This window comes from Danio rerio, chromosome 24 (genome assembly GCF_052040795.2).
Source record: "Danio rerio strain M-AB ecotype USA chromosome 24, GRCz13ab, whole genome shotgun sequence".
In the NCBI taxonomy this organism is placed as follows: domain Eukaryota; kingdom Metazoa; phylum Chordata; class Actinopteri; order Cypriniformes; family Danionidae; genus Danio; species Danio rerio.
In genome coordinates, this window is record NC_141044.1 from 22,570,744 (window position 1) to 22,595,450 (window position 24,707).

At 32.9% G+C, this 24,707-nt stretch overlaps 1 protein-coding gene across 1 annotated transcript in view; it reads left to right on the forward strand.

The window, feature by feature from the left end:
* The window catches only part of sulf1 (sulfatase 1), a 70,642-nt gene that overhangs the window by 20,669 nt on the left and 25,266 nt on the right, over nucleotides 1-24,707 (forward strand). The window contains 6 exon segments of the mRNA NM_001003846.2: nucleotides 2,989-3,203; nucleotides 5,061-5,300; nucleotides 11,560-11,711; nucleotides 15,839-16,008; nucleotides 23,022-23,172; nucleotides 23,265-23,440. Of these exon segments, the coding sequence (NP_001003846.1) occupies nucleotides 3,035-3,203; nucleotides 5,061-5,300; nucleotides 11,560-11,711; nucleotides 15,839-16,008; nucleotides 23,022-23,172; nucleotides 23,265-23,440 (1,058 nt within the window). The 5' untranslated portion in view covers nucleotides 2,989-3,034.

The window sequence follows — 24,707 nt, forward strand, 5'->3', positions numbered from 1 at the left end:
ATCCTGCCATTCCCTGCACCAGGGGTTTGTCTAAACAGCGCCAGTGTTTGCACAGTGCTGTCAGGGTGACTGGACTGACTATCCTTCATGCTGCCTGTCTGAAATCCACTCTGTTAAAAACAAAGAAAAACTTCTAGTATTCTATATAAGACATCATCTGCATGATTTTCTGTTCAACATCATTTTCTTATCAGAAGTCACATTTAATGTACCTGAAAGAGAGATAGGAATTGTGATTATTGTACCATGATTTTTACCCACATCACTAATTCAGAAAGTATTTATCATGTCTCAAATGGAGAATTGTTACACTGAAAAAATAATTGTTGCAAACAAATTTATTTGAGGTGAATTTAAACAAATTAAATTGAGTAATTTTCAACTTAACTTTAAAATTAAGCCCAAATAAATTGAAAAATCCAAGGAATCATCTTTGAATGTTTTTTTTTTTTTTTTCCAGTGTAGTTTAAATATGTGGACACATTGGCCTTGTGGTAATACTGTAAAATTGGTGCAGATTCTAATTTACTCAAAAATGTTGTGCCCTTCACTGGTCTTCTTGTTAAAAATGATCTTAGAGGCAATTAAGGGGGGAAATTGCCCAGAAATCTTTATCTTGTTCTAAACCAATATATGTTTCTTTCGCCTGTTGAAGATATTGTATAAAGAATGGTACTAAACAAACATTAGATGCTGCCCATTTAGCTCCATACCGAATACTGCCATATATACTATGGAAGTCAATGATTATGATCAAATATTTGGTTTATATTTATTTATTTTCAAAACACTTTATTGAATTATAAGTTGCATTGCACCTACATGGCAATTAATTCTCTTTAGGCTATTAGCTGATAGTAAGGTTGGGGTTAAGCCCCGGTCAGATCACACAATTTTTATTGTCTTAAAATCATTATGTCAGATTATGCAATTTAAAAAAATAAATAAATAAAATAAATCTTGATAAAATCTTGACTTGTCGAATGTAACAAATGTGCCAGACTACATGTTCCTTCACGATCAGTCATCCCGTGATGTCTATGGTGAGTGTTATTTTCCAAAGCAGTCACATAACAAACACATTGCTATAACAATATTTCTTATATTAATTTCAGTGGTTTGTTTTATCTTATGTACCATTATCTTAGATCAAACGTGTATTTTTTTTTCAATATACTAGACAAACAAGAATAACGAATAACATTGCTATTGGTGAAATGCTTCAAAACTTGTCCACTATATGCTTCAGCTCCAAAATACAAACTTCTTTCTTAAATAAAATTAAATCTAGCCTAAATACAATTAAAGTATTAACAGTTTCAGAAAGACTTATTTTAAAATGTTTTCATTTTTAATGACAAAAGATGTTAAGTTTTAATTTATTAGTTTCATCAAGTATTTTGTATAAGCAAGACAGGCTTTTACCATGTATTAGCAGCACTGAACATGTTTCCAGATTACCTCGAAAGAACAAACTTGGTTGGAAGGCTAAGAGAACTCAACTCATTGTGAGAATGGAGATGTCTGCATATTTGTGCCAGTCTGTCAAATAAAATTGTTTAAAACTTTTGTTTAATATTTTAGAGAAAAGTGTTAAAATTTGCAAACCCATGATTGATCTTATCCACCCGAGACCCACCCATAAGTAAATATGCAGCTTATTTTTTTAATTACCTGACCCGCGGATTGACAGCAGCACTCGCAGATATAACTGAGAAATAATGTGCCCCTCCTGTCCATTGTCGGAACTTGTTGTGTAGATCGGGGGAAAAAATGGACATTCTAGACTTTCTGTGATTTTGTCATGAGGCGTCAAAGACATGGTATTGGTTGTCGTGAACTATGCCACATTACACAAAAAGAAACAACTGAATTTGCCATGACGCCCATTTGAAATTGTGACCAAGTCGTGTGATCTGACCAGGACTTTAGTGTAAGTTGACATGAACTTGCAAGTTGCAAACTCTCTATTCAAGTTTAATTTTCAAGTAAAAATTTCAATCCAAATGAATAACAAGCAACGAGGCTCAGGTGCATAAATGTTCAACCTTTTTAACAGCTCATTGATCAGAAACAAAGATCAGCATGGAGCCGCATGAAATATATCCCTCCATATGGTTTCTATAATAAACTTGCCCAAACATCAGACAGGGTTATCAATCAAGCCCTCTTTTGTGCATGCTCACAGTCTGCAGGTACAATAAATATAAAAAAGTCACCTCACCTCATGTGCAAGTACAAAAACTCAAGCATGTTTCATGAAAAATTCATGCTTTCACTGAGTCATCTTTGAGCCAGAGTGAATGCCATGCTGTGTAAAAGGGGTCAGTGTGTAAATCTGTGACGGGCGACTGCAGCACAAGGGTTAATGTAGCGTAACCCTCACTCCCCTTTACTGCCTTCATCAGTCCCACTGGGTGTCCGCTAGGGGTCACAAGCTCTGGGCCTTCTAACTGACAGCCATGATGACAAAATCTGATTGGCTGGGTGTGGGTCGGTGCTGCCCCTGATAGCCAATAGCAAAACCTCAGTAGTACTGAAGCAGTGTGACTGATTAGAGAGAAAGAACTGGCTTGTCTGCACACACGGCGAGAGACACTCAGGCCTTTCTGACTTTAAGAAAGTGTGTCTTTATGAGTGCAGGCTGAACATTTGCGTTATTTGTGACGTTGGTAATCTAAAACTGCATGCTTTGTTAGTAAAGTAGCACTTTAATTATAAAAAAGGGAAGTTTAATGTATTCATTGATGCCTTTTAAGAGGGCATTGTATGTTTACTTTCAGTGCAACCATTAAGTTTCCCAATGGTCTGTTCCTGTGCATGTGAAAATTAAGTTTAAAAGCAGATGCACATGATTTGTCGAAGGATCTGGAATTGCCGTTTGTCTTCTTAAGGTTCTTTTTAGTCTCTCCAATATTTTTTTTACATTTGTTTTGGCCTCTTCGGAAAACCAGAAGCATTAACATCTCTTTGCTCTTTCCCGAACAGATTACCTTGTGAGGATTCCAACCTTCTGATTCGCGTTCGCAGTCCCATGATGCAGCTGGTGAGCCTGGCTTGGATGATGGTCCTGGCCGCCCCACTGGTCTGCTTTGGTTTCACCACCCGCGGTCAGGGCCTGCGTGGGCGAGTTCAAGGTGACCGGAGGAACATCAGACCCAACATCATACTCATCATGACAGATGACCAGGATGTGGAGTTGGGTGAGTAGACCAGATGCAATTCATCATTAATGGCCCATCTGTTCTGCAGACAAGACCTCAGACGACTCTCTGGAGGCTTTGTCAGCACTCGGCATGCAGGAGTTATGAATCAGCAAGTAGGCTGGAAAGTAACTGTAGAGATCCTCAAAAACAGAATGAAACTTGAGGAAACATGGGAATGGAACTGTAGACCAAACACTGCTTTTTATTATTATTCCCTTCACTGATTTGGATGGGTGAACTTTAATATGAGATCCAGGACCATATGACCAGTCTTATGTTAGTTAGATTAGTCTGTATGTTGCATGAGTTTATTTGTTGGAATTGTCAAAAATGCATTGTATAAGTCAAAATTATTGATTTTTATTTCATGCCAAAAAGCATTTGAATGTTAAAAGTAACTGACAATTCTGTTATAATTAACTCTGTAAATAAATCTACTTGAGTTTCTATTTTTCTGAACACAAGGGAAGTTATTTATTTTATTTATTTTTTAAATGCTGAAACCCGACAACCATTGACTTTAATAGTATTTGTTTTCTGTGCTATGGAATCAAAGGTTACATGTTTTCAACGTTTTTCACAATATCATATTTTGTGGTCAACCGTAAAAGGAAACTCATAAAGGTTTGGAAATGTTTGAGGGTCAGTAAATAGTGAGTATATTTTTATTTTTAAGTGAACTATCCTTTTAAATAAAGTTCATGTTTGTACATTTTTAACTGTAAATATATAAAATCAATAAATCAGTTCAAATCGAATCAAATCAATAATTTTAAATGTGATTTTCTTAGTATTTGGATTTTTTTATTATTATTATTTTATTTTGAACCCTCAGATTCAAAATTTTCAAAAAGTTCTATATTTGCCAAATATTGTAATCTAAATAAACAATAGCCTACATTAATGGGAAGCTTAGTTATTTATCTTTCAGGTAATGTATAAGTCTCAATGTCAAACAATTTTCCGAAAATCCCTTTTGACTGGCTTTGTGGTCCAGGCTGACATCTTTGAAGATAGATTTTAGATAAACCAAGCCAGTTGTCCAGGTGACTATCTATGATGTGTTTTCAATAATATTGTCACTCATCAGCTCCACTAAGTTGAAGTTGTTCATTATTAACTCAGAATTATTATCATTATTAACTTTCCTAGAAAGAAAGTGTCTTTGGCCATCTCGGACTTCAGACCCGAGACATTAGCTTGTTGTTGTTGTTGTTGTTAGTCATCTTAGTCTACCACCCAAAGTCCCTCATTTAGTATGTGGTAAGCTTTCCCCTAAAAACACAACCTTCTGTAAGTTTCAATCTCAGACTGCCCTCGCAGATTTGACTCTTTCCTCTTTTAATATTCAACGGTTTTCCTCAGACATGTGAGAAGTCCTGTAATCACACAAAGATGCTGCATTGCTACAAAACTGCAGGATTTCTTCCTCCCTCTTCCACTGAAAATTTTTGACTGAAAACATGCACTTCATTTAAAGTCGGAATATGAAGTCTGAGTATGAATTACTTGTATTTTAGTTTGTTGAAGTACTCTATGTACTTCCAACTGAAACAGAATATTGAGTAGGGGGTGAGAATTTTTTGCTCATCATTCTCGCATAGCAAACTAATGGTAAGAGGTGCATGGTTAAGAATATTGTGTTTAAAGCCCTCAAACTGAAGTCAACGAAGTTCAAATGTGGAAGTAAATGGTCAGACTTTCTTTAAAGAATACTAAAACTCTTTTTTTCAGTGGATTGACTTTCATGAATTAATTGTACACCTAAAGAATCTGCACTAGCAAAATAAACTACTGTTTGATTTCACACTAAGTTTAAGTTCTTCTCTTTGTGTTGTCTGTCTTGTGTGTCAGGATCTTTGCAGGTGATGAACAAAACCCGCAAGATCATGGAGGATGGTGGCACATCATTCACAAATGCATTTGTTACTACACCCATGTGCTGTCCTTCACGATCCTCTATGCTGACGGGGAAGTACGTCCACAATCACAACACCTACACCAACAATGAGAACTGCTCGTCACCTTCATGGCAAGCTCAGCATGAGCCACGATCTTTTGCAGTTTATCTTAACAACACTGGATATCGAACAGGTAAGAAAAACAATGAGTGTTTTATAACCTTTCTAGGCTCTAAATTAATTCAGTACAATACTGTATATATATATATATATATATATATATATATAGAGAGAGAGAGAGAGAGAGAGAGAGAGAATTATGATTCCTAATTTAGCCAAAACTTTTTCTGTTTCAGTTGGCAGTATGAATTTTAGATGTGTCAACGTATTTTGACACATATTTTGAGAAAATGCTTACAAAAAAAAAAATAAATAAATAAAATATATATATATATATATATATATTTTTTTTTTTTTACGTTGGAATTTTATTAATATATATATATTATTAAAATATATATTATTATATTATTAAAATATTATATATTAATAAAATAAAAAAACTCAATGATACACTGTCAAATTTACTACCCTTTTGTTAGTAATTTGTTTTTTAATAAAAGAAAACTACCCTTCTGGATGTAAACTAAATTAAACCGCTGTAAAAATGCATCAGATAAATATTTTTTTTCAAAGTTTTTGCATAAACATGTTAATTAACCTCAGTCCTGATCAAAACTACTAAATTGCTTAGAAAATTACTGAATTTTAATATTTTAATTGCCAAATTTATAAATGATTTCAGTGATTTAGTGAAAATTTTATAATTTTCTTACAAGTAATTGTGGACTGTATTTTTTTTTTTTACCTTTGATCAAAGCCTTGGACATGTGAACAATTAGTAACTACATTGTCTTTGATGCATTATTAGATTTTCTCTCTCTCTAATTTACTGTTGGTGCCTGTTTTTGCCCCATTGACTTCCATTATAACTACCTTTTTATTACAAAACCATATAATCATGCATTTTTGATTGTTGGAGTATGACAGAAAATTAGAGTAGATGTATGTGTGTCAGTGGATGTGAGAGAGTGACCTTTATGCACTTACCGTGATGTTTCTGTGAAAATCAAAATGTGCATCTCAGCTCTCAGAACTTCATGGAGTAAACAAAAGAACAAAGACTGCTGTGTATTTATGCACCATCAAATGAGTTTATAATGGAAGGCAATGAGGCAAAAACAGCCACCAACAGTTAATTAGGGAGAAAAAATGAAAATCTAATAATGTATCAAAGACAATGTTGTTACTAATTATTCGGATGTGTAAGACTTTGATAAAAGTAAAAAAAAAAAAAAAAAAGTCCACAATTACTTTTTACATTGAAAACTTCATCATTTTGTGTGTTTAATCAGTGACATCATTTGTGTAATTTTCTAAACAATTTAGTAATTTGATTTGGACTGAGGTTGATTTACAAATTTTATGCAAAAATTTGAAAAAAAAAAAACATTGTCTGATGCATTTTTACAGCAGTTTTCTTTAGTGGATGTTTTTATCCCTAACATAACAAAAGGGTATGAATACTAGTAAACTAACTATAAATATACTGAAACATTATGTGGGTGACACAGTGGCGCAGTACGTAGTGCTGTCGCCCCACAGCAAGAAGGTCGCTGGTTCGAACCTTGGCTCAGTTGGCGTTTCTGTGTGGAGTTTGCATGTTCTCCGTGCGTTCGTGTGGGTTTTCTCTGGGTTCCTCCAGGTGAATTCCTGTTATCTAATTCATAAATAAAGCGAAATTAAAAATGAATAAATCTTCTCATTAAACATTGGGACATATTAGGAAATATATAAACTGATATTTATTATAAATCATGTTTACCCTCAATTGGAAATGATGACAGTGGTCTGCAACTTCACTGAATTTTTGCCTCACATTTGTTCCTAGAGGTCAAAGAAAAGTTTTACAGGAATGTTCGGTTTGTCTGGTTTGTGAAAGCTGAGCGTTGTGTGTGTGTGTGTGTTGAGTGGCAGCACATTCTGACCCCGAACACAGGGCTCACCACTGCTTCTGCTTCCCAGCTGATGTGTTAGTCTACAATTAACTCTCCGGGGCAGACTGGCTGCTTGCCCAGCTTTTCTGCAAGATGTTAGGGCATAGCTTAGAGGGTAAAGGGTGGAGGAGACATGTATACAATGCACAGACAGACATTTACAGGTACTCTTCAAAGACAGTGTTGTCATAAATGATAATTTCAGCCTTTGTGTCGACCTCACTGAACAGACGCAAGTTAAGCTCCACCATTCTGGATTTGAGAATCACCAGTTTTTTTGTTTGTTTAAAAAAGATTCTCACATGATTTTGAATAGCAAGTTTAACAACTAATTAGACAAAGTAGTTTGATGATGTTCTGATAGATTTTTTTATGTACAGTACATACACAGTTGAAGACAAAAAGAGAGCTCCTTTTGACATTCAAATTCTTTTTCAAATATTTACTGTTTAACAGAGAAGTTCAGTGCATTTTTAAACATATTTTTAATAACTAATTTTTTTTTGTCTTTGACATTGACCATTCATGATATTTTAATTGTTATTTACTAATACTAATATTCTAATATTCAACTTAAAATGCAATTTAAAGGCTTAACTAAGATAATTAGTTTAACTTAGGCAAGTTAGGTTAATTAGGTAAGTAATTGATAGGCCCACACGGAATCTGTATGCGCACAATTTTGCAAAACTCTGCGGCTTTTTTACCCATTATTGAGTCTAAGTATTTACTTGTGTAAATGCGTGTAACTTTTAATTTATTCAGTTTTTAAATACATTTTTTAATATTATTGTATATAATAAAATTAATATTAAAATGTTCATATGGTTTATTTAAAATGCAGCTTGTAAAGTAATATTTTTCGATCCTTTAGTAGATAAATTATGTGAGAGACTTTGTTTAACGAATAATTGAAATCTAATTCATCTAATTTCATTGTAAATCTTAAATAAAAGTTAAACATGTATTATTTTTATTCAGATATTGAGTTTTTACTTATCATACTCCTAAAATCATTCCGCATAAATCCGCAGATTTTTTTGTTTATTTATTTATTTATTTATTTACAAAATTCTCTGCAGAACTAGCAAAAAATGTCTGCCTGGCCCTAGTCACTTGACAAAAGTGCTTTATTTAAGAGTGCTTTATTAAATTAAATAATTTAATTTAAATTATATATATATATATAATATATATATATATATATATATATATACTTAAGAAAAATTATGTGTGTTTGCTACTTGTTAAATCTACTCGCAAATTTTGAAAAATCTTTCAAAATGCTGGCTGCCATGCTTGTTGCCATGTATTTTGGCATTCATCTAAAGCACAGGTGTCAAACTCAGTTCCAAAAGGGCCACAGCTCTACACAGTTTAGTTCCAACCCTAATTAAACACACCTGATCAAGCTAATTGAGTCCTTCAGGCTTGTTTGAAACCTACAGGTAAGTGTGTTAGAGCAGGGTTGGAACTAAACTGTGCAGGGCTTCGGCCCTCCAGGAATTGAGTTTGACACCCCTGATCTAAAGCATGAAATTGCTTTTACAGTGATTGATCACTATTGTAAGTGTCAGGATTTTAGGTTTAATCCTAGTATACATATGTGAAAATGGTATTGTTTGTGACCCAGAATTTAAAATACTACACTAAAAATATCTGTAAATTCAGTTTTCCATATTTTTTGATTCATGACTTTATTTTTCCCTTATTTATTTATGCTTTTGAATTGCATTACAGGACCTTCCAGCAACTTTTAACCTTAAAAAGTTCCAAAAAGTTACTTTAAGATTTTTAGTAGTTTAAAGTGATATATTGTATGGGTTTATGTTATATATTCTGGTACAAAAACCTAAACTATCAGTATATTTTCTGTTATTTTTCAGACTTATTTCTCTATATATTATTTTTATACATTATATTACTATTATATAACTATTTACTATTATTTATTGCAACGCAATGAAAAGACTCTTTGTTAAACTGTAGGGTTGAATTTTTAACATCAAAAATTGACAGAGCAGAAAATGCAATTTGTAAATGGAAAACACTTGTAAATCATTAATTAACAGATATTATTAACAAATTAACAGATACAGAATCAACTTCAACCATGCACAACAACAGTTCTCTGGGTAAAACAGATATGATTGTACCTTCAAAAGTTTAACAAGCACATACGATTGTAGGCCCATGGCCAGGGGTTTTGTGTGGTACGAAAGACCAACCCCCCACTGACAAAGGTCTAGAGTTTGTCTTATACATAAGCTTATTTATACTATTTTGGCTCACTCCTTAAAGAAAAATGACTGGAAAATGAAAAGTTGTAAAGCACTAAAAGCGACCCATAATAAAGTTAATTTTAATATTAATAATTAGGCTGTTATGGTTATCCATGAATTTTCTAATTTATTTATTTTTTATAAGAGATGATAGAAAAAATCGTGAAGCTTTACTTTATTGTTATTATCATCATCATCATCATCATCATCATCATCATCATCATCATCATTATTATTATTATTATTATTATTATTATTATTATTATTATATTTTATTTGTTTATCATTCAAATGGCCAAATCTTGACAAGTTGAATGTGCTGGCCAGTTTGTTATTAGCCTAATAAATGACAATAGGCTACAATTGTTTAGTTTTTTCCAATAATATATGATGTAAAAAAAAAAAAAAAAAAATATATATATATATATATATATATATATATATATATATATATATATATATATATATATATATATATATATATATATATATATATATATATATTTTTTTTTTTTTAATACATTTTTATTGTGAATCTTTAGAAAATATCATTGGTACATCAAAAAGTGTGGTTATGATGACCATCTGACAAGCTAATCCAGCTAAAAATAGTGCTTAAAGGGCCATGAAACCGCCTGTTCAGCAGGATGATTTCACACCTAGTTTGGAAAAAGTCAGTAAAGTGGGTGTGTCTAGCTTTGTTTGGGTGGGAGTGTCGGGGGATGAAAATGGGCAGGGTTTGAATAAAAATGGGCAGGGTTTGAATAAAAATGGGAGTTACCATTTGGGCACGCGCTTCTGACAGAGTACAAACAAACACACACGCAGGGGAGACAGTGTGTTTAAAGACGGTGGGATGTTTGATACCGCACATCGTATAAGAGAAAAAAGCCTCTGCATTTCTTTGTAACTCAGATGCATTCAGGAGGTCAGAAAGCTGTTTGTGTGTAGACTATCCTGTCACAAAATGCGGCGAAAATTCAACACGACTGTCGGCAATAGTTCACGTGTTTACACTCGGAGAGCAGCATTTACAGCAGATCTTTCAATATTGTAGTGATATTAATGTATTGTAAACTAAGTAACTTAGAAATCATTTTGACAGTCTTTAAACACTGAAAGAGTACAGCTGACCATACCAACTATAACTTTGCCATCTGATTGAACAAAGAAAGGGGGCTGATCGCATACACTTACCGAATCTGTAGACAGGATAATCTCCACATACTGGAGCTGCGTCTTTTTTTTAAAGGAGACGAGCAGCAAATCCAAATCTCGCCATAGATGAGAAATGCTTTGAATAAAAAATGTTTTAAACAAAAGCATTTCTGCTGCGCGTTGCCTCTACAGATCCACGCGTGAGTCTAGCAGTGCTTCGAGAAAATGAAAACAAAACCTTCACATTACGAAAGCAACACTGACGATCCATATCTCCAAACAATTCTTATTCTTTTCCCACAACTTTTGGCAACACGACGTGTGTTGTCTCTCTGCCCTCTGAACACTGTTTCAGGTACAGTCTAAGAAAGCTAGCTCGCATATTAATGAAGTTGCAGTGCATTCATTATGCAGCGCTGATTGGTTTGAACCAAGCCATACTCATGAATGAATGCAACGCACTCAGAGACGTAATACGGGACGCCTTGTTACAGACCTCCAGTCCAGACGCTGGAATACACGCTATGATCTCATGGCCGTGATGCAGCTTCAAAAATTTGTTTCAAACCAAAAGTACGAATTTGCTCGAAATAACGCAAAAACAACCAATTTTCACTTTTTAGTGGAATATATGTGTCCTAATAGTGTTTTTAGCAGTGTGGGACACATATACGACTGTCAATAGCTCAAAAAATGTGTTTTGGTGTTTGTGACCCTTTAAAATGTCACTAAATGGAGTAATAAAACCTCACTTCTATTCAATAATTCAATAGAAAATGAAGCGAATAGCTGCAAAAAAAAGACTTTTTTGACTTTTTGGGACAAAAGTCCCTCCCATTTCACCGGGGTGGATACGGGTCTGGATTGTTATTTAGAATTAAGATTGTGTGGGTCTTTTACCAATTATTCATGAAGCTCGAGACTGAAGTTGTCATCTTTATATTTTGTTTCACAGCTTTCTTTGGGAAGTACCTGAATGAGTACAACGGCAGCTACATCCCACCTGGGTGGCGTGAATGGGTTGGGCTGATCAAAAATTCCCGGTTCTATAATTACACCGTCTGTCGGAACGGGAATAAGGAGAAGCACGGCGCGGATTATGCCAAGGTATGTGTGTGCCCGGTCACATAAGTTCACAGCCCTGTCAGCGAGCCAGAGGTGTCTTTTAAACTCAATTTTCAGTTTATGCTCAATTGCATGGTCTGTTCTCCACTAATTTCAGCCTTCTAATTACATATCAAATTTGGGTTGTTTGACTCCACGTGGAATGTGCTTAGATTAAAGGGGGCATGAGGAGCTGCACCAGTGTCTTGTGTATCACCAGGTGGTTAAATTGCATAAGAACTGAGATGATATCCTGAGGGGAAAGTCTTTTTTTTCCAACTGTCGCTTTACTGATTTGGCAGGGTGAACTGTTCAGAACACTTCAGTGTATATGTCTGGATAAAATGTTGTATGTAATTTTATATATATTTTTTTGTTATGTCCATTTCATTTTTACACAAAATTGAGGTATCAAACTTTAAAATTAATATAAAATAATAATAATAATAATAATAATAATAATAATAATAATAATAATAATAATAATAATAATATAGACTTTTTTATTTAGTTCCCCAACATTAGCAATGAACAATGCATTTGATTTAGTATTTAAAAATAGTTTTTAAAGAATTGAGTTTATGCTGGCTTAAAATATATTCTTTTTATTTAAGTTCTTTTATTTAAATAAAAAAAAAAAAACTCAATTGTCAGATTATAGTTGTTCTGGTTTTAGAGTCTGTGTACCCACGTTGCACGTTTGGTTTGTTATTCCTTCTCTGCTGATGTCAGTTTGACTGCTTCAGCCACATAATTCTTAACCACGCCCCTCTTATACCATCAGTTTGCTGTTAGGGAATAATGCTCAAACAGAAAGCCCCACCTCTTCTCAATACTGCTGTAAGTATGCATCAACATACTGAATTAAGTCCAAATTCTATTTTTTTTTTTCATCCCTTTCCCTTGACCCTTGAGTGTGAAGAGGAAGGGCTTCAGATTTTACCCCTAAGAAATGGGACACCAACACAACACCTGCAGAAGTCATATGTCATCGCGATCTCTCACTTCATATAAGATTGAGGACGGTGACTGCTGTAGTTGTATTTGTAGTTATACTTGTAGTTCTATTTGCGTTATTTTTTTCAAATTTATCTTCAGGAAATCATTGAAGGCAACAAGTTCATGGTAATATAATGATATAATGCGGCAATAAACTTGTAACTGTACTGTGTATTTACACTGTGGCCCTATTCATCTATACTAAAACTACATTAACATTAACGTCATACCAGACACTGTAAAAAGCTACTAGACTTTTCTGACAGGTATTCAAAAATCATTGAGTGACAGATGTGAAAGTATGTTTTGGGATTACTTAACAGGAGTTATTATTATTATTATTATTATTATTATTATTATTATTATTATTATTATTAATAATAATAATAATAATAATAATAATAATAATAATAATAATATAATTATACATAGCAAAATTTAGCAGTTTTTTTATCTTTATTTAAAGCATGACGGTAAAACACGAAAGCCGTTATGACTGTATTAAAACATATGCTTGTCTGTTGTAACAATTCATAATAATGACAAAAAACACTAATTTGTGCATCTCCTGGCTTCAGTGTGCAGCTATTTTGCCGTTGTAGATGATGTATTCTAAGAAATTTTCTTACCCTTGTTTCGAATGTGGTCCTGAAAAATCTCAATTTCAAGACCTATCAAGCCCATCCCTTTAGCCATACTCCTTCACTCTAAAGAGAATCAGGACTCACTGCCCATTTACGTGAAGGCAAACTAAGTGGTAGAAATGGGATTGGGCCTAAAAGTCTCAGCATCCTCCAGTTCATGCAAAGCTTAATTATAATCTAAACCTTAATTATAATCTAAACCATACATAAAAAAAGCTGTATTTGATACAAGTCATTCAACAGCATCTCAAGTAAATATATCTGGATTTAAGAATATGTGCATACTCCTTATGGAAAAGAAATAAAACTTTCAAACATTGTCATGATTTATGCTCTCTGTTGTTGGCTGTGAAGTAACATACCTTTGCACCTTTGTGCAAGACCAGCAATATGAGCAAAGGGATAAAATCACAGTTTAAAAAGTTTAATTTGACATGGCCACCTTCCATCTCTAGTGTGTTTTGGAGTCGCTGTCAAAACAAGCTTTAGGATTTAGTCACTGATGTCTCTCAGGTATAGCAGGTTTTTGGGGAATGTGGAATTTGTGCAGAGGTTTCATGGTTTGAGCCTAAATTGGCTTGGAAGGATGAGCAAATAAATGTTTGGACCGTTACTCGGATGTCAATAACCTGCTTGTTGAATTGAATGAAAGTGTTAAGTTACCCACAAGTACAGGGGCACAAGAGGTTTCTACATGATGTATGGTCTTCAAGTGGTTCCTGGAAACCCTTAAGCTCAATGTGTACTTTGGTTTCTACGTGTATGTTAGCGAACCTGCACGCGCTAAAGATACCTTCATTAATCATTTATTTATTTTCGTTTCGGCATATTCCCTTTATTAATTAAGAGTTGCCACAGGGGAATGAACCGCCAACTTATTCAACATAAGTTTTACGCAGCTGATGCTCTTCTAGCTGCAACCCATCACTGGGAAACACCCATACACTCCTATACACATATAAACACTATGGACAATTTAGTCTATCCAGTTTACCTGTACCACATGTTTTTGGACTTTTGGGGAAACCAGAGCACCCGGAGAAAACCCAAGCGAACATGAGGAGAACATGCAAACTCCACAAAGAAACCAGATATTGTGCTGATAAAAGAAATGAATGTCACACACTGTACACAAACTCAAATAATTGCATAAACGTATTCTATTGGATTCTTGTTTAAAGTTTTAATCCCAAAAAGTAGTAAATACCTTGAGAAGAGCTATCATGGTCTAAAATAACATAATATTACAGCAAAAATAAATCTGCTTTGCTAAAGTATGCCACACACTTCAAATTAGCTTTAGCTTTTTAGCCCTTTTAGTCAAAAGTAGGCTTAAGCAGAACAAATTTGCTAAAAAGGCCCAGTTTTGTGCCTTCATTCACTCCAAGCAAACAATGTTTTAATGAATTAATCAGGTTAGGCACACTGAGAAGCCGTTTCACAGAAACAATCAGCATGATGGAGAACTGTTTTCCAACATAAACAAACATGCTGGTTCAATTAGTGGTGCAACAGAGGCAGTGAAGTGATTTGCTGTAAGGAACAAGGTCTACTGAGTACAGCTCTAAACAATAACTTCCACAAGTCTCATGCTCCCACAGCTGGTGCTGCTGGTGGTAGCTGCACGCTTTCAGCATTGGGGAAAGATGGGGGTGAAGACTTTCCCACAGCCAGCCCAGACCAGGAGTGTTGCCGTCAAAGGGCTTACAGCATCAGTATCACATGATTATTGCCCCCAAGCCCTAGTGCACATTCCTGCTGCTGCCTCATAGCAGTCAGATTGAGACCCCAGTGTTGTCATAACAGGACTATGGTGCTCTGTTCGCATTGAGTGAAGCTGTCGGCACTCTTGTCCTGCTCAAAACTGGAAACAGCTCAAAAAGATGATACCATCATTGCATTAATTTTTAAGGGTCAGAAACAAATGAAAATTTCCATGATTTAATATTTCCATATTGTATTGGCTTTCTGATCATTTTGAGAAATGTCTATATTAGTTTCTAAACCAGGTAAAGTATAGCTATGGCAAATGTCTTGTAATAAAGATATGATGCATCATAAGTATTATTTAAAAAAAGGATAATGTTTTTATTTAAATATTTTGTGCGCTTTTTTACAAAACTATTTAATTTGTTTTTTTAAAAAAAATATATGTAATGTGTAAATATATTTTCAGAACGATAAAAGGTTTATCGGTGATTATTAGATATGATCTAATATCCATTGTTACTAACATCTTTTACAATAAATAATTTATTTGTGAATATTATATTTTAGGAGATATAGCATGGGGTATTTTACAAACTGAAAGTTCAAATGAGCAGATATTTATTGCATTTTATATTATTTTCATTGTATTTGTTTACAAGGCACTTTTACAATGACTTTATGCATGCATTTTAAATTATATTCTGTATTAACAATCATTTTTTTTCTAGCAAATACATTTGTTGTAATAAAGCATATTTATTATTCTACCACTACCAGGACTACTTTACTGATCTGATCACCAATGACAGCATCAACTATTTCCGGACGTCCAAGCGCATGTTCCCGCACCGACCGGTGATGATGGTGATCAGTCACGCGGCTCCTCATGGCCCAGAGGACTCAGCACCGCAATACTCTGAACTCTTCCCGAATGCCTCCCAGCACATGTGAGTAATGAATCTCTTCGAAGTTCACAAAATATAAATGAAATTCAAATTAGGTGCATTTCTGCCAAGCTTGTAACAACGTATTGTACGTTATACTTTTATAATGACCATTATTGATTATTAAAACTAATATTCACCAAAGAGCAGTGGAGGAAAGATTACTGACAAATCATACTCGAGTAAAAAAACCATTACTTCCCTAAAAATGTATTGCAAGTAGAGTAAAAGTATTTGTTGTAAATATTACTCAAAGTATGAGTAAAAAGTTGCCCTTTTAAAAGTACTCAAGAGTAGTGAGTAGACAAGTAGTACAATGTCAATCTGACGTCATGTTGACGTCCTTTGTCTACAGGTGTTTAAGGTCATTTTGGTCATCATACAGTAAACATCTGTCATCTTCTCATCAGTGACATGCATCTAAACAGTCTTTGGGTCAATGTGTGTAAAGATTTTGGACATTTTCCTGCACACTTTTAATGCTTCCAAACAGTTTACAACCTTCGTTTCTGATTCAATACAAAATGTGCACTAAAACGTAGTGCTTGAAACATAGATCACGACTCCCAGAACATTCAGTCACTCTCTGCTATTGCTGAACTCAACTGAACTCTGAGTGTCTCTGTCCTAAAGCCAAGCCCTGCTGGATTGTTGAGTCTGGATATTTTTATTGTTCTGTATGTATTTATAATAGGATATTCCTGGGGACATGCATTTCCGAAGAACAGAAGCCTTCCAAGAATATAATTTTACTATAAATTTTTAACCATTGTAATTTGGCTTGCAGGTAAATAGGAGTTTAGGAAGCTTTGTGGCATCGTATAAATTTGAATATGCCAATAAAAGACTCTTAAAGAGACAGTTCACCCCAAAAGTTCCTGTTAGTTTATGTTAGTAATGTATAAGAGAAGTTTTTATTTTTATTTTTTAAATTATGGTCTCTAGTAATTCATAAAATGAGAATCAAGGGCTAGTGGCATTTTGAAAGACAAAAAATATAGAGGCAAAATAAAATATAGACTTTATAGTTCCTGACAATACGTTGAAGTGTTGGATGGATAGAATGTGCAAGTAATTCAAAATTCACAATATATACTAATATTAAAAGATCAAAACGTATACATGTATTTGTATAACAGCACGTATACATGATGGACTCTGTTTCTTCAGCCGATTCAAATGTTTTCACTCGATTGAATGGGTGTTATCAGTGGTTATCAACTGATAGATATGGGCCAGTAGGGGCCTTCTGCGCCTGCAAATAGGCTCAGAAGGCTGTTATCATCCATCCATATGGTTAATCAACTATAAATAAAATACGGCTGCAGCCAGAAGTTAACGAGAATTATTCATATTATTTATTAAATTTCCCGTTAATTGCATGTTAATAACGTCTACCCCACCCCAACCCTAAACCCAACCGTCACATTAATGTAAAAACAGATCAAATAACATCAAATAAAAAAAAAAAATTAAATTAAATAAGACTGTTCTCATGACTTTTTAATGTAATTTCTTATATTAAATAATGTAATAGATTTATGCAAACAGTGTTGTTGATTTGAATTGAATTGTAAAACTAGCTAATACTCTTTGAAGTTGTTACTTTGACCAAATTTTATCAAGTATATCAATAAACAAAAGCATGCACACCCAAAAACAGAAACAACATAAAGGAATAACAGCAGCACCAACATTTGTTTGTTTGTATAATTTAGTTTTTTTTATATATATATTACCCTGTTTTTCTTTTTAATAGTTGGCCTTTTTGTTCAATATTTTATATAGATATATTAATTTAAAGAAAAAGTTCACCCCCCAAAACATAAAATCCTGTCAACATTTACTTGCCCTTTATTGTTTCAAACCTTGATGAGTTTCTTTCTTCTATTTAATACAAAAGAAGATATTTAATGGTAAGTCAATGGTAACAGGTTTTCAGCTTTCTTCAAAATTTGTGTTCAACAGAAGATAAGAACTCATAAAGGTTGGGAACTATTAAATGTTGAGTAAATCGAGAGTAAATGTTTATTTCTGGGTAAACTATCCTTTTAAGCAGAAAGACTAATGTAGACAAAATGTTGCCTTAAATAATATTTATATATTCATTATTTTATTAAAGATAAAAAAAATATTTAATTAAAATAGAAAGCTAAAAATAAATAACATTTATTACCAATTAATTTATTAACATTTACTAAAGATATATGTATATAATATATAATTAGGTTAACGGAAAATCCTTTGTAAATATTTTGGTGAACTGTCTCTTTAAGAGATATCAGTGCACTGAAACGCACTTCACCCCTGACACTACCACCATGAAACTGAAGTGATTTATCATCCAAGTAAAGTTCTGGCACTTGACAAGGGATGAGATGGTTTTATAATTTTTGCGCCAGTGCCAAAACCTTGATGGCTTCACTGCACTATCATCATTTCCATGGCTAAGATCCTATTCCACACATAGTTCAGTGGCAACAGGCCATCCGTCTCTTGGTCCTTAACATCCCAAGCATTTCGGGATCCCGGTCACACTTTTGTTCCCCAAGCCTATCCATTTTTTTTTTCCAGCTTGTCTTCCTACACAACTATCTGACTCTTCTCATATCAATCATGCCTTTCATTATGTAGGTTTGGGGAATGCATTGTTTTGGATGACTCTTTTGTGTTATTAATATCTTTTTAAACGCATGGGCTGTAAATAGATCACAATTGGAGACCGCAAGGTTCACATGGGCTGGCAAGTCGCTCTGGTGCCGAAAGGGTTGCCTGGCAAATTGTGCCAAAAGAAAGGGGAAACAGATGGTAGGCACAGGTTTCATGCTGGAATAATGCAGCGGGGCTTCAGACTCTTTTGGGGGTGTTATTTATCGGGTGCATAAGCTGCAAATTATTTTTCGAAGTTTTCAGTTAAACAAAGATTAGTAGCTTTCACAAGAAAATGTTGAACTTATGTCAAACTCCATTTAAGAGTTTTGACAGTTCGAGTTTTTTTGTGTGTGTGATTTTGAAGCCCTGTAGAGATTTCTCCATGAAATGTGTTTCTTTGGAAAACATGTTTGTGTTAAAATGAACATTTGCACGCGTACCCCTCAAAATTGGAACCAACTAAGTGGTAAATATAATGTAATTAATGATCTGAAGTATTGTTTCCCTCATAAGTCTCTTTGAATACAAGGATCTGCTCAATGATTAATCTAAATGTGTCGTGTATGTTTGTTGTTGTTGTTGTTGTTGTTGTTATTATTATTATTATTATTATTATTATTATTATTATTATTATTATTATTATTATTATTATTATTTACCAAAGATGTACAATTCATGTAATTAAAACAGAAAGATATATAAGTAAAGAATTTTATAGCTTCAAATTATTTATTTTTTTATTTTTTTATTTATTAAAATGTAAAAATAGAAAGATTGTATGGCTTAAGTAATATATTTTTTTAATTAAAATGAAAAATGTATATGTAAAGATTGTTATGGCTTAAATATTTTATAAATGCTATCAATTAATATGAAATATTAAATATTTATTTATTTCTTATTAAATATCAAAACATTTTATTTTGCCTTTTTATTTTGTATTTTAGCATAATTATAAAATATTAACAATACAATTAGTTAAAATTATGAATTAATTAACCCTTAACTAACCCTTGCAATAGACAGAATGCTTTGTAGACTTAATACTTTGTTTATTAATTTGCTGGTAACACTTTACAGGTTGCATTAATTAATGTTAGCTAATACTTTTACTAACAGGAGCAAACAACGAACATTACATTTATTACTGTATTTATTCATGTTTGTTAATGTCAGTTAATGGTAAAAAAAAATTGTTTGCTGCAACTCATGTTAACTCACGTTGCATTAATATTAACAAGCGTAAATTTAGAATTTAAAAATCCATTAGTAATTGTTGAACTATGATTAATAAATGCTGTATATGTACTGTTCATTGTTAGTTCATGGAAATAAATATATTAACCATTGAAACCTTATAGTAATGTGTGACCAATTTGCTTAATTGTATGTCATGTTGCTAGGTGGCCCTTTAATAGTAATTAAAGTTACGAAAGTTAATGAAACTGTAGATTTTTTAGTGTTCTTGTTTGTAAGAAAGCATTGAATAACCCCATAAGCTTTCTAATAGCAACTGATAGAAATAAATGCAAAATGCATGAAGTCTCTAAATTAATTGAACAAGAAAAGAAAAGCATTTTTTATAGTTTTTTTTATTTTTATTTTTTATTATTTTATTTTATTAAACCAAATAACATTGACTGACCGAAACTGACAACACGAATGGAATGAAGCCTTTCCTGCATCCATCCTTCATCATGACACCCTGCACAAGAGTCTTTCAGCTGTGGAAAGAAGCCAAATGCAGTCAACAGGTGTCTATCTTAAAGCCGTAGCTCTACAAACAAGCCCACAGCCTCTTGTTTACCCAGCTTTTCATTCTCCACTTCAGATGCAAATGAGTTATAGCCCTGTCGATGCTGGACGTATTACAAACTTTATTTTGGGCCTGAAAGGCTGGGGAAGCTATTATTTTTCTTCTGCATGTGCCAACCCTCAAACGATTAAACGCTGCCAAGAAACCCTGAGACTCTTGGTATGGTGTGAGGAGCCCAAGAAAAACAGGCCAGCGAGAAGAATTAGTCCGTTTCCGTCGACTCGTGTTATTGACGCTTGTCAGGAATGTTATACGACAGTCAGTTTTAACAGCACCACAAGTGCTTGCGAAATGGCAGGTGACAGGTGCATGTATTCCTCGTTATGCAGAACGTACAGCTACAAAAGAAACCTGAATAGGTACTAAAGAAATCAAATTTTACTCCCTAAATAAAATAGAAAGTTAAATTGGAAAAATAGTGAGCGTATTAATATTTTAATTTGGTCATTTTGTATTTTGTCTTTTGTGTTTTACTAAAGATATGAAATATTAATCATTGAATTAAAAAATGCACTTGTAGATTAAATTAGGGTTTCAGGAACATTTGTTTGCATGATCACTTGTTTAATTTTTATTTATGTTTTATATTCATATTTATTATACTAAAGATGTTAAGTATGTGATTATGTAATAATGTTAATCTATTTTCAGCAGTCTGATGTGAAGTAGAGAATAATGCACTGAAAGAAATGCGTGTGTTCCACACAATTTCTTCATGTTGTCCTTAATTTTTTTTTTAACAAATTTAAGTACATTGAAGATAATAAACAGTAATCTTGTCTCAAAAAATCTCAAGAATTGTGTTGTTTCAGCTCATTTTAAATAAGTAGTTTAAACAAGTACCAAACTTATATTTTTCAGTGTGGCCTGTGCACCCTGAAATAAATTTTCATGCATAATTATCACAGACTTAACACCTCGTGATTAAAAAGAAGCATCAATATGAGCGTGTACATTGATGCGCAAAAATCCAGGTGTAAAAAAAGCGTTATTTAAAAAATACATGAAATCAAAAAATGACATTTGCTGTTTGTTGAAACTACTTCTTTAAAACAAGCTGAAATAACACAATTATTGAGTTTTTTTAAGAGGACAACTTCATTGTTTTACATTCAACCCACTTAAACATTTAAGTTAACTTAATTCCTTTATGTTGCCCCATCACAAATCGATTGTGTGGAACCCACCATTTTTTACAGTGGACTTTAAGTTGAGGTGGAGAAGGTCAAACAGATGTTGAAAAGCATTTACTCAAAGGAAAAACGCGGTGCCACCTTGTGTACTGGGGTATTTCTTTCAAGCACCATGTAATCTCATCATTAGGTTTTTTATCCTTCACTTTCGCCAATTGGTGAAGTTTTTTCCTCACCGCTGTCGCCCCTGGCTTGCATGGTTCAGGACTTGTAGAGCTGCGTATTGATGGATTTGCTCTTCACTGTTTGAGCTGTCAGCAGTGAATATTAAACCACACTAAACTGAACTGAACTGATCTTAAACTCTGAAAACTGAACTGACACTGTTTCAATTCACTATAATCTTCTATGTAAAGCTGCTTTGACACAATCTACATTGTAAAAGCACTATACAAGTAGGGATGAATTACATTTAATTGAATTAATTTCAGGGAGGAATTTTTGTACATTTACTCTGCGCAGTGAAAATCAGTTGGATATGAATACCAAAACAACTAAAGTGAAGTGATCTGTTGTGCACAAACCTCAAACTGAAAAGCTTTATTCTGAGAAGACAACAGCTTAGATGTACATTATCCCACTTACTACATGACTAATTGTCACAAAAGAATGAGACAAAACATTCAACTCTTTCAATAACATAAATCTGTCAGAAGAAAAATGGCTGAACGCAGCCTACACTAACCTGCATACTATTCAATCACATGATAGCATCAAGCAGTCAACAACAGCTGTGTGAAAGATAAATCTATAAATGTGGATATCAATGTACCTAAGATGATTTGGATTATCCACACGAGACCGTATTCACTTAAAAAAAATGCAGGGTTCCACAATTTATTCATATTGTTGCAACACAAATAGATTAAGTTAATTTAACAAATTTAAGTGGATTGAACCTAAAACAATTAAGTTGTCTCCAAAAATCTCAATAATTGTGTTTCAGCTCATTTTAAATAAGTAGTTTGAAAAAAAACAGCAAAGTCTTTGAGTGTTCTTAGTTTTGGCTGTTATGTTGTAACTGACCAATAAGAATCAGGTATTCCAAAGGGCCATGAATACTAATAAATAATGTTGATTGAGATCGAGGAGCGACTCGAGCGAGGAGAATTTCACGTCTCATCAACTTCTGTTTGCAGGCCCATTTTCAATACTCTTCAGATTGCTCAAATTGAAATTGCAGGTTGAAATCATATTTATTGACATTTTAAAAATATTCTAAAAGTTTTGCGCAAATTTCTTATGGAAATGCATCTGTTGACACTTGTCAATTTGACAACACAACAAGTGCTTGTAAAATGGCAGACAGGTGCACTGTTTTTCCCTCACAGTTGCATGTTTTCTTGTTTATCCAGAACTCCCAGTTATAACTATGCTCCAAACATGGATAAGCATTGGATTATGCAGTACACAGGCCCGATGAAGCCGATCCACATGGAGTTCACCAACTACCTGCACAGGAAGAGGCTCCAGACGCTCATGTCTGTGGACGACTCTGTAGAGAAGGTAAGAGCTTTAAATGCCAGATTTTGGATTTTCAGCTGATTTTGTCATGTATGAGTTGGGAAGGAAATGTGTGTGATGGTTTTGTATTGCAGGTATATAATGCTCTGGTAGATACTGGAGAGCTGGATAACACCTATATCATTTACACAGCTGATCACGGTTACCACATTGGCCAGTTTGGTCTGGTCAAAGGGAAGTCAATGCCGTATGATTTTGACATCAGAGTGCCGTTTTTTGTCAGAGGTCCTAACGTGGAACCAGGGGCAAGGTGAAATCTCCTTTTCTCTTGAAATGCACTTATTTAAAATGATTTATACGTCTATAATTTAATTATATAAATAAAACCTTTTACAGTTGAAGTCAGAATTAAAAGCCCCCGTGTTTGTTTTTCCCCAATTTCTGTTTAACGGAGAGATTTTTTCAACACATTTCTAAACATAATAGTTTTAAATGACTAAATGTAAATGTAAATGTAATAACTAATTTCTCATTTATTTTATCTTTGCCATGATGACAGTAAATAATATTTTACTGGAGATTTTTCGTGACATTTAAAGGCTTAACTAGGTTAATTAGGTTAACTAGGCAGGTTCGGGTAATTAGGCAAGTTATTGTATAACGATGGTTTGTTCGGTATACTATTGAAAAAAAAATATAGCTTAAAGGAGCTAATAATTTTGACCTTAAAATGTTTATTAAAAAAAATGAAAACTGCTTTAATTCTAGCCGAAATAAAACAAATTAGACTTTCTCCAGAAGAAAAAAAATATATTATCAGACATACTGTGAGAATTCACAGTAACATCATTAGGAAAATATTTTAAAAAGGACTGTATAATTTTAATTGTTCTTCATCTTTGTGTATTATATACTGTATTTATTAGCAATATAATACAGTATACACATTGCATATATATAATTTAGTAAACATACTGTAAAAAAATATGCTATTATTTATAACACTTTAAATGAATAGAAATTAACAAAATATGCATCACTGCCTTTAATGACATTGTTACATTAGAAGATTAATATTAGTTAGTAATGTATAGTAAAATGCATACATAAAAAAATTATATTGTATTACTTGATTAATAGAATATATTTTCTAAATATTTGCATTACATTTTTAATATATTGAAAAAAATATTTAAAGATACAGACTATTTAAATAAAATAATAATTATAGATGAATTAACATTAATTGTATTACATCTTGTAAATAAAATATATTATATATATTTTGTTTATGTATTTTATATATTTACTGATTTATTCAATTAAATAAAAACATATATAATAATAATAGTTATTATATTTATCATTTAAAGTTATAGTTATCTATTTTATAGTTATTATAATACCCAATAAAAAACAATAACAATAATGTTTTTAAATGTATTTAAATCTATATTTTCACAGATTGCAATTCTTATTTTTATTTATTTATATATTTTTTATTTAATATATCACTGAAATAATAATTTAACCCCTTTTAAAAAGCATTTGCAACAGTTATTATAGTCTATTTTGTA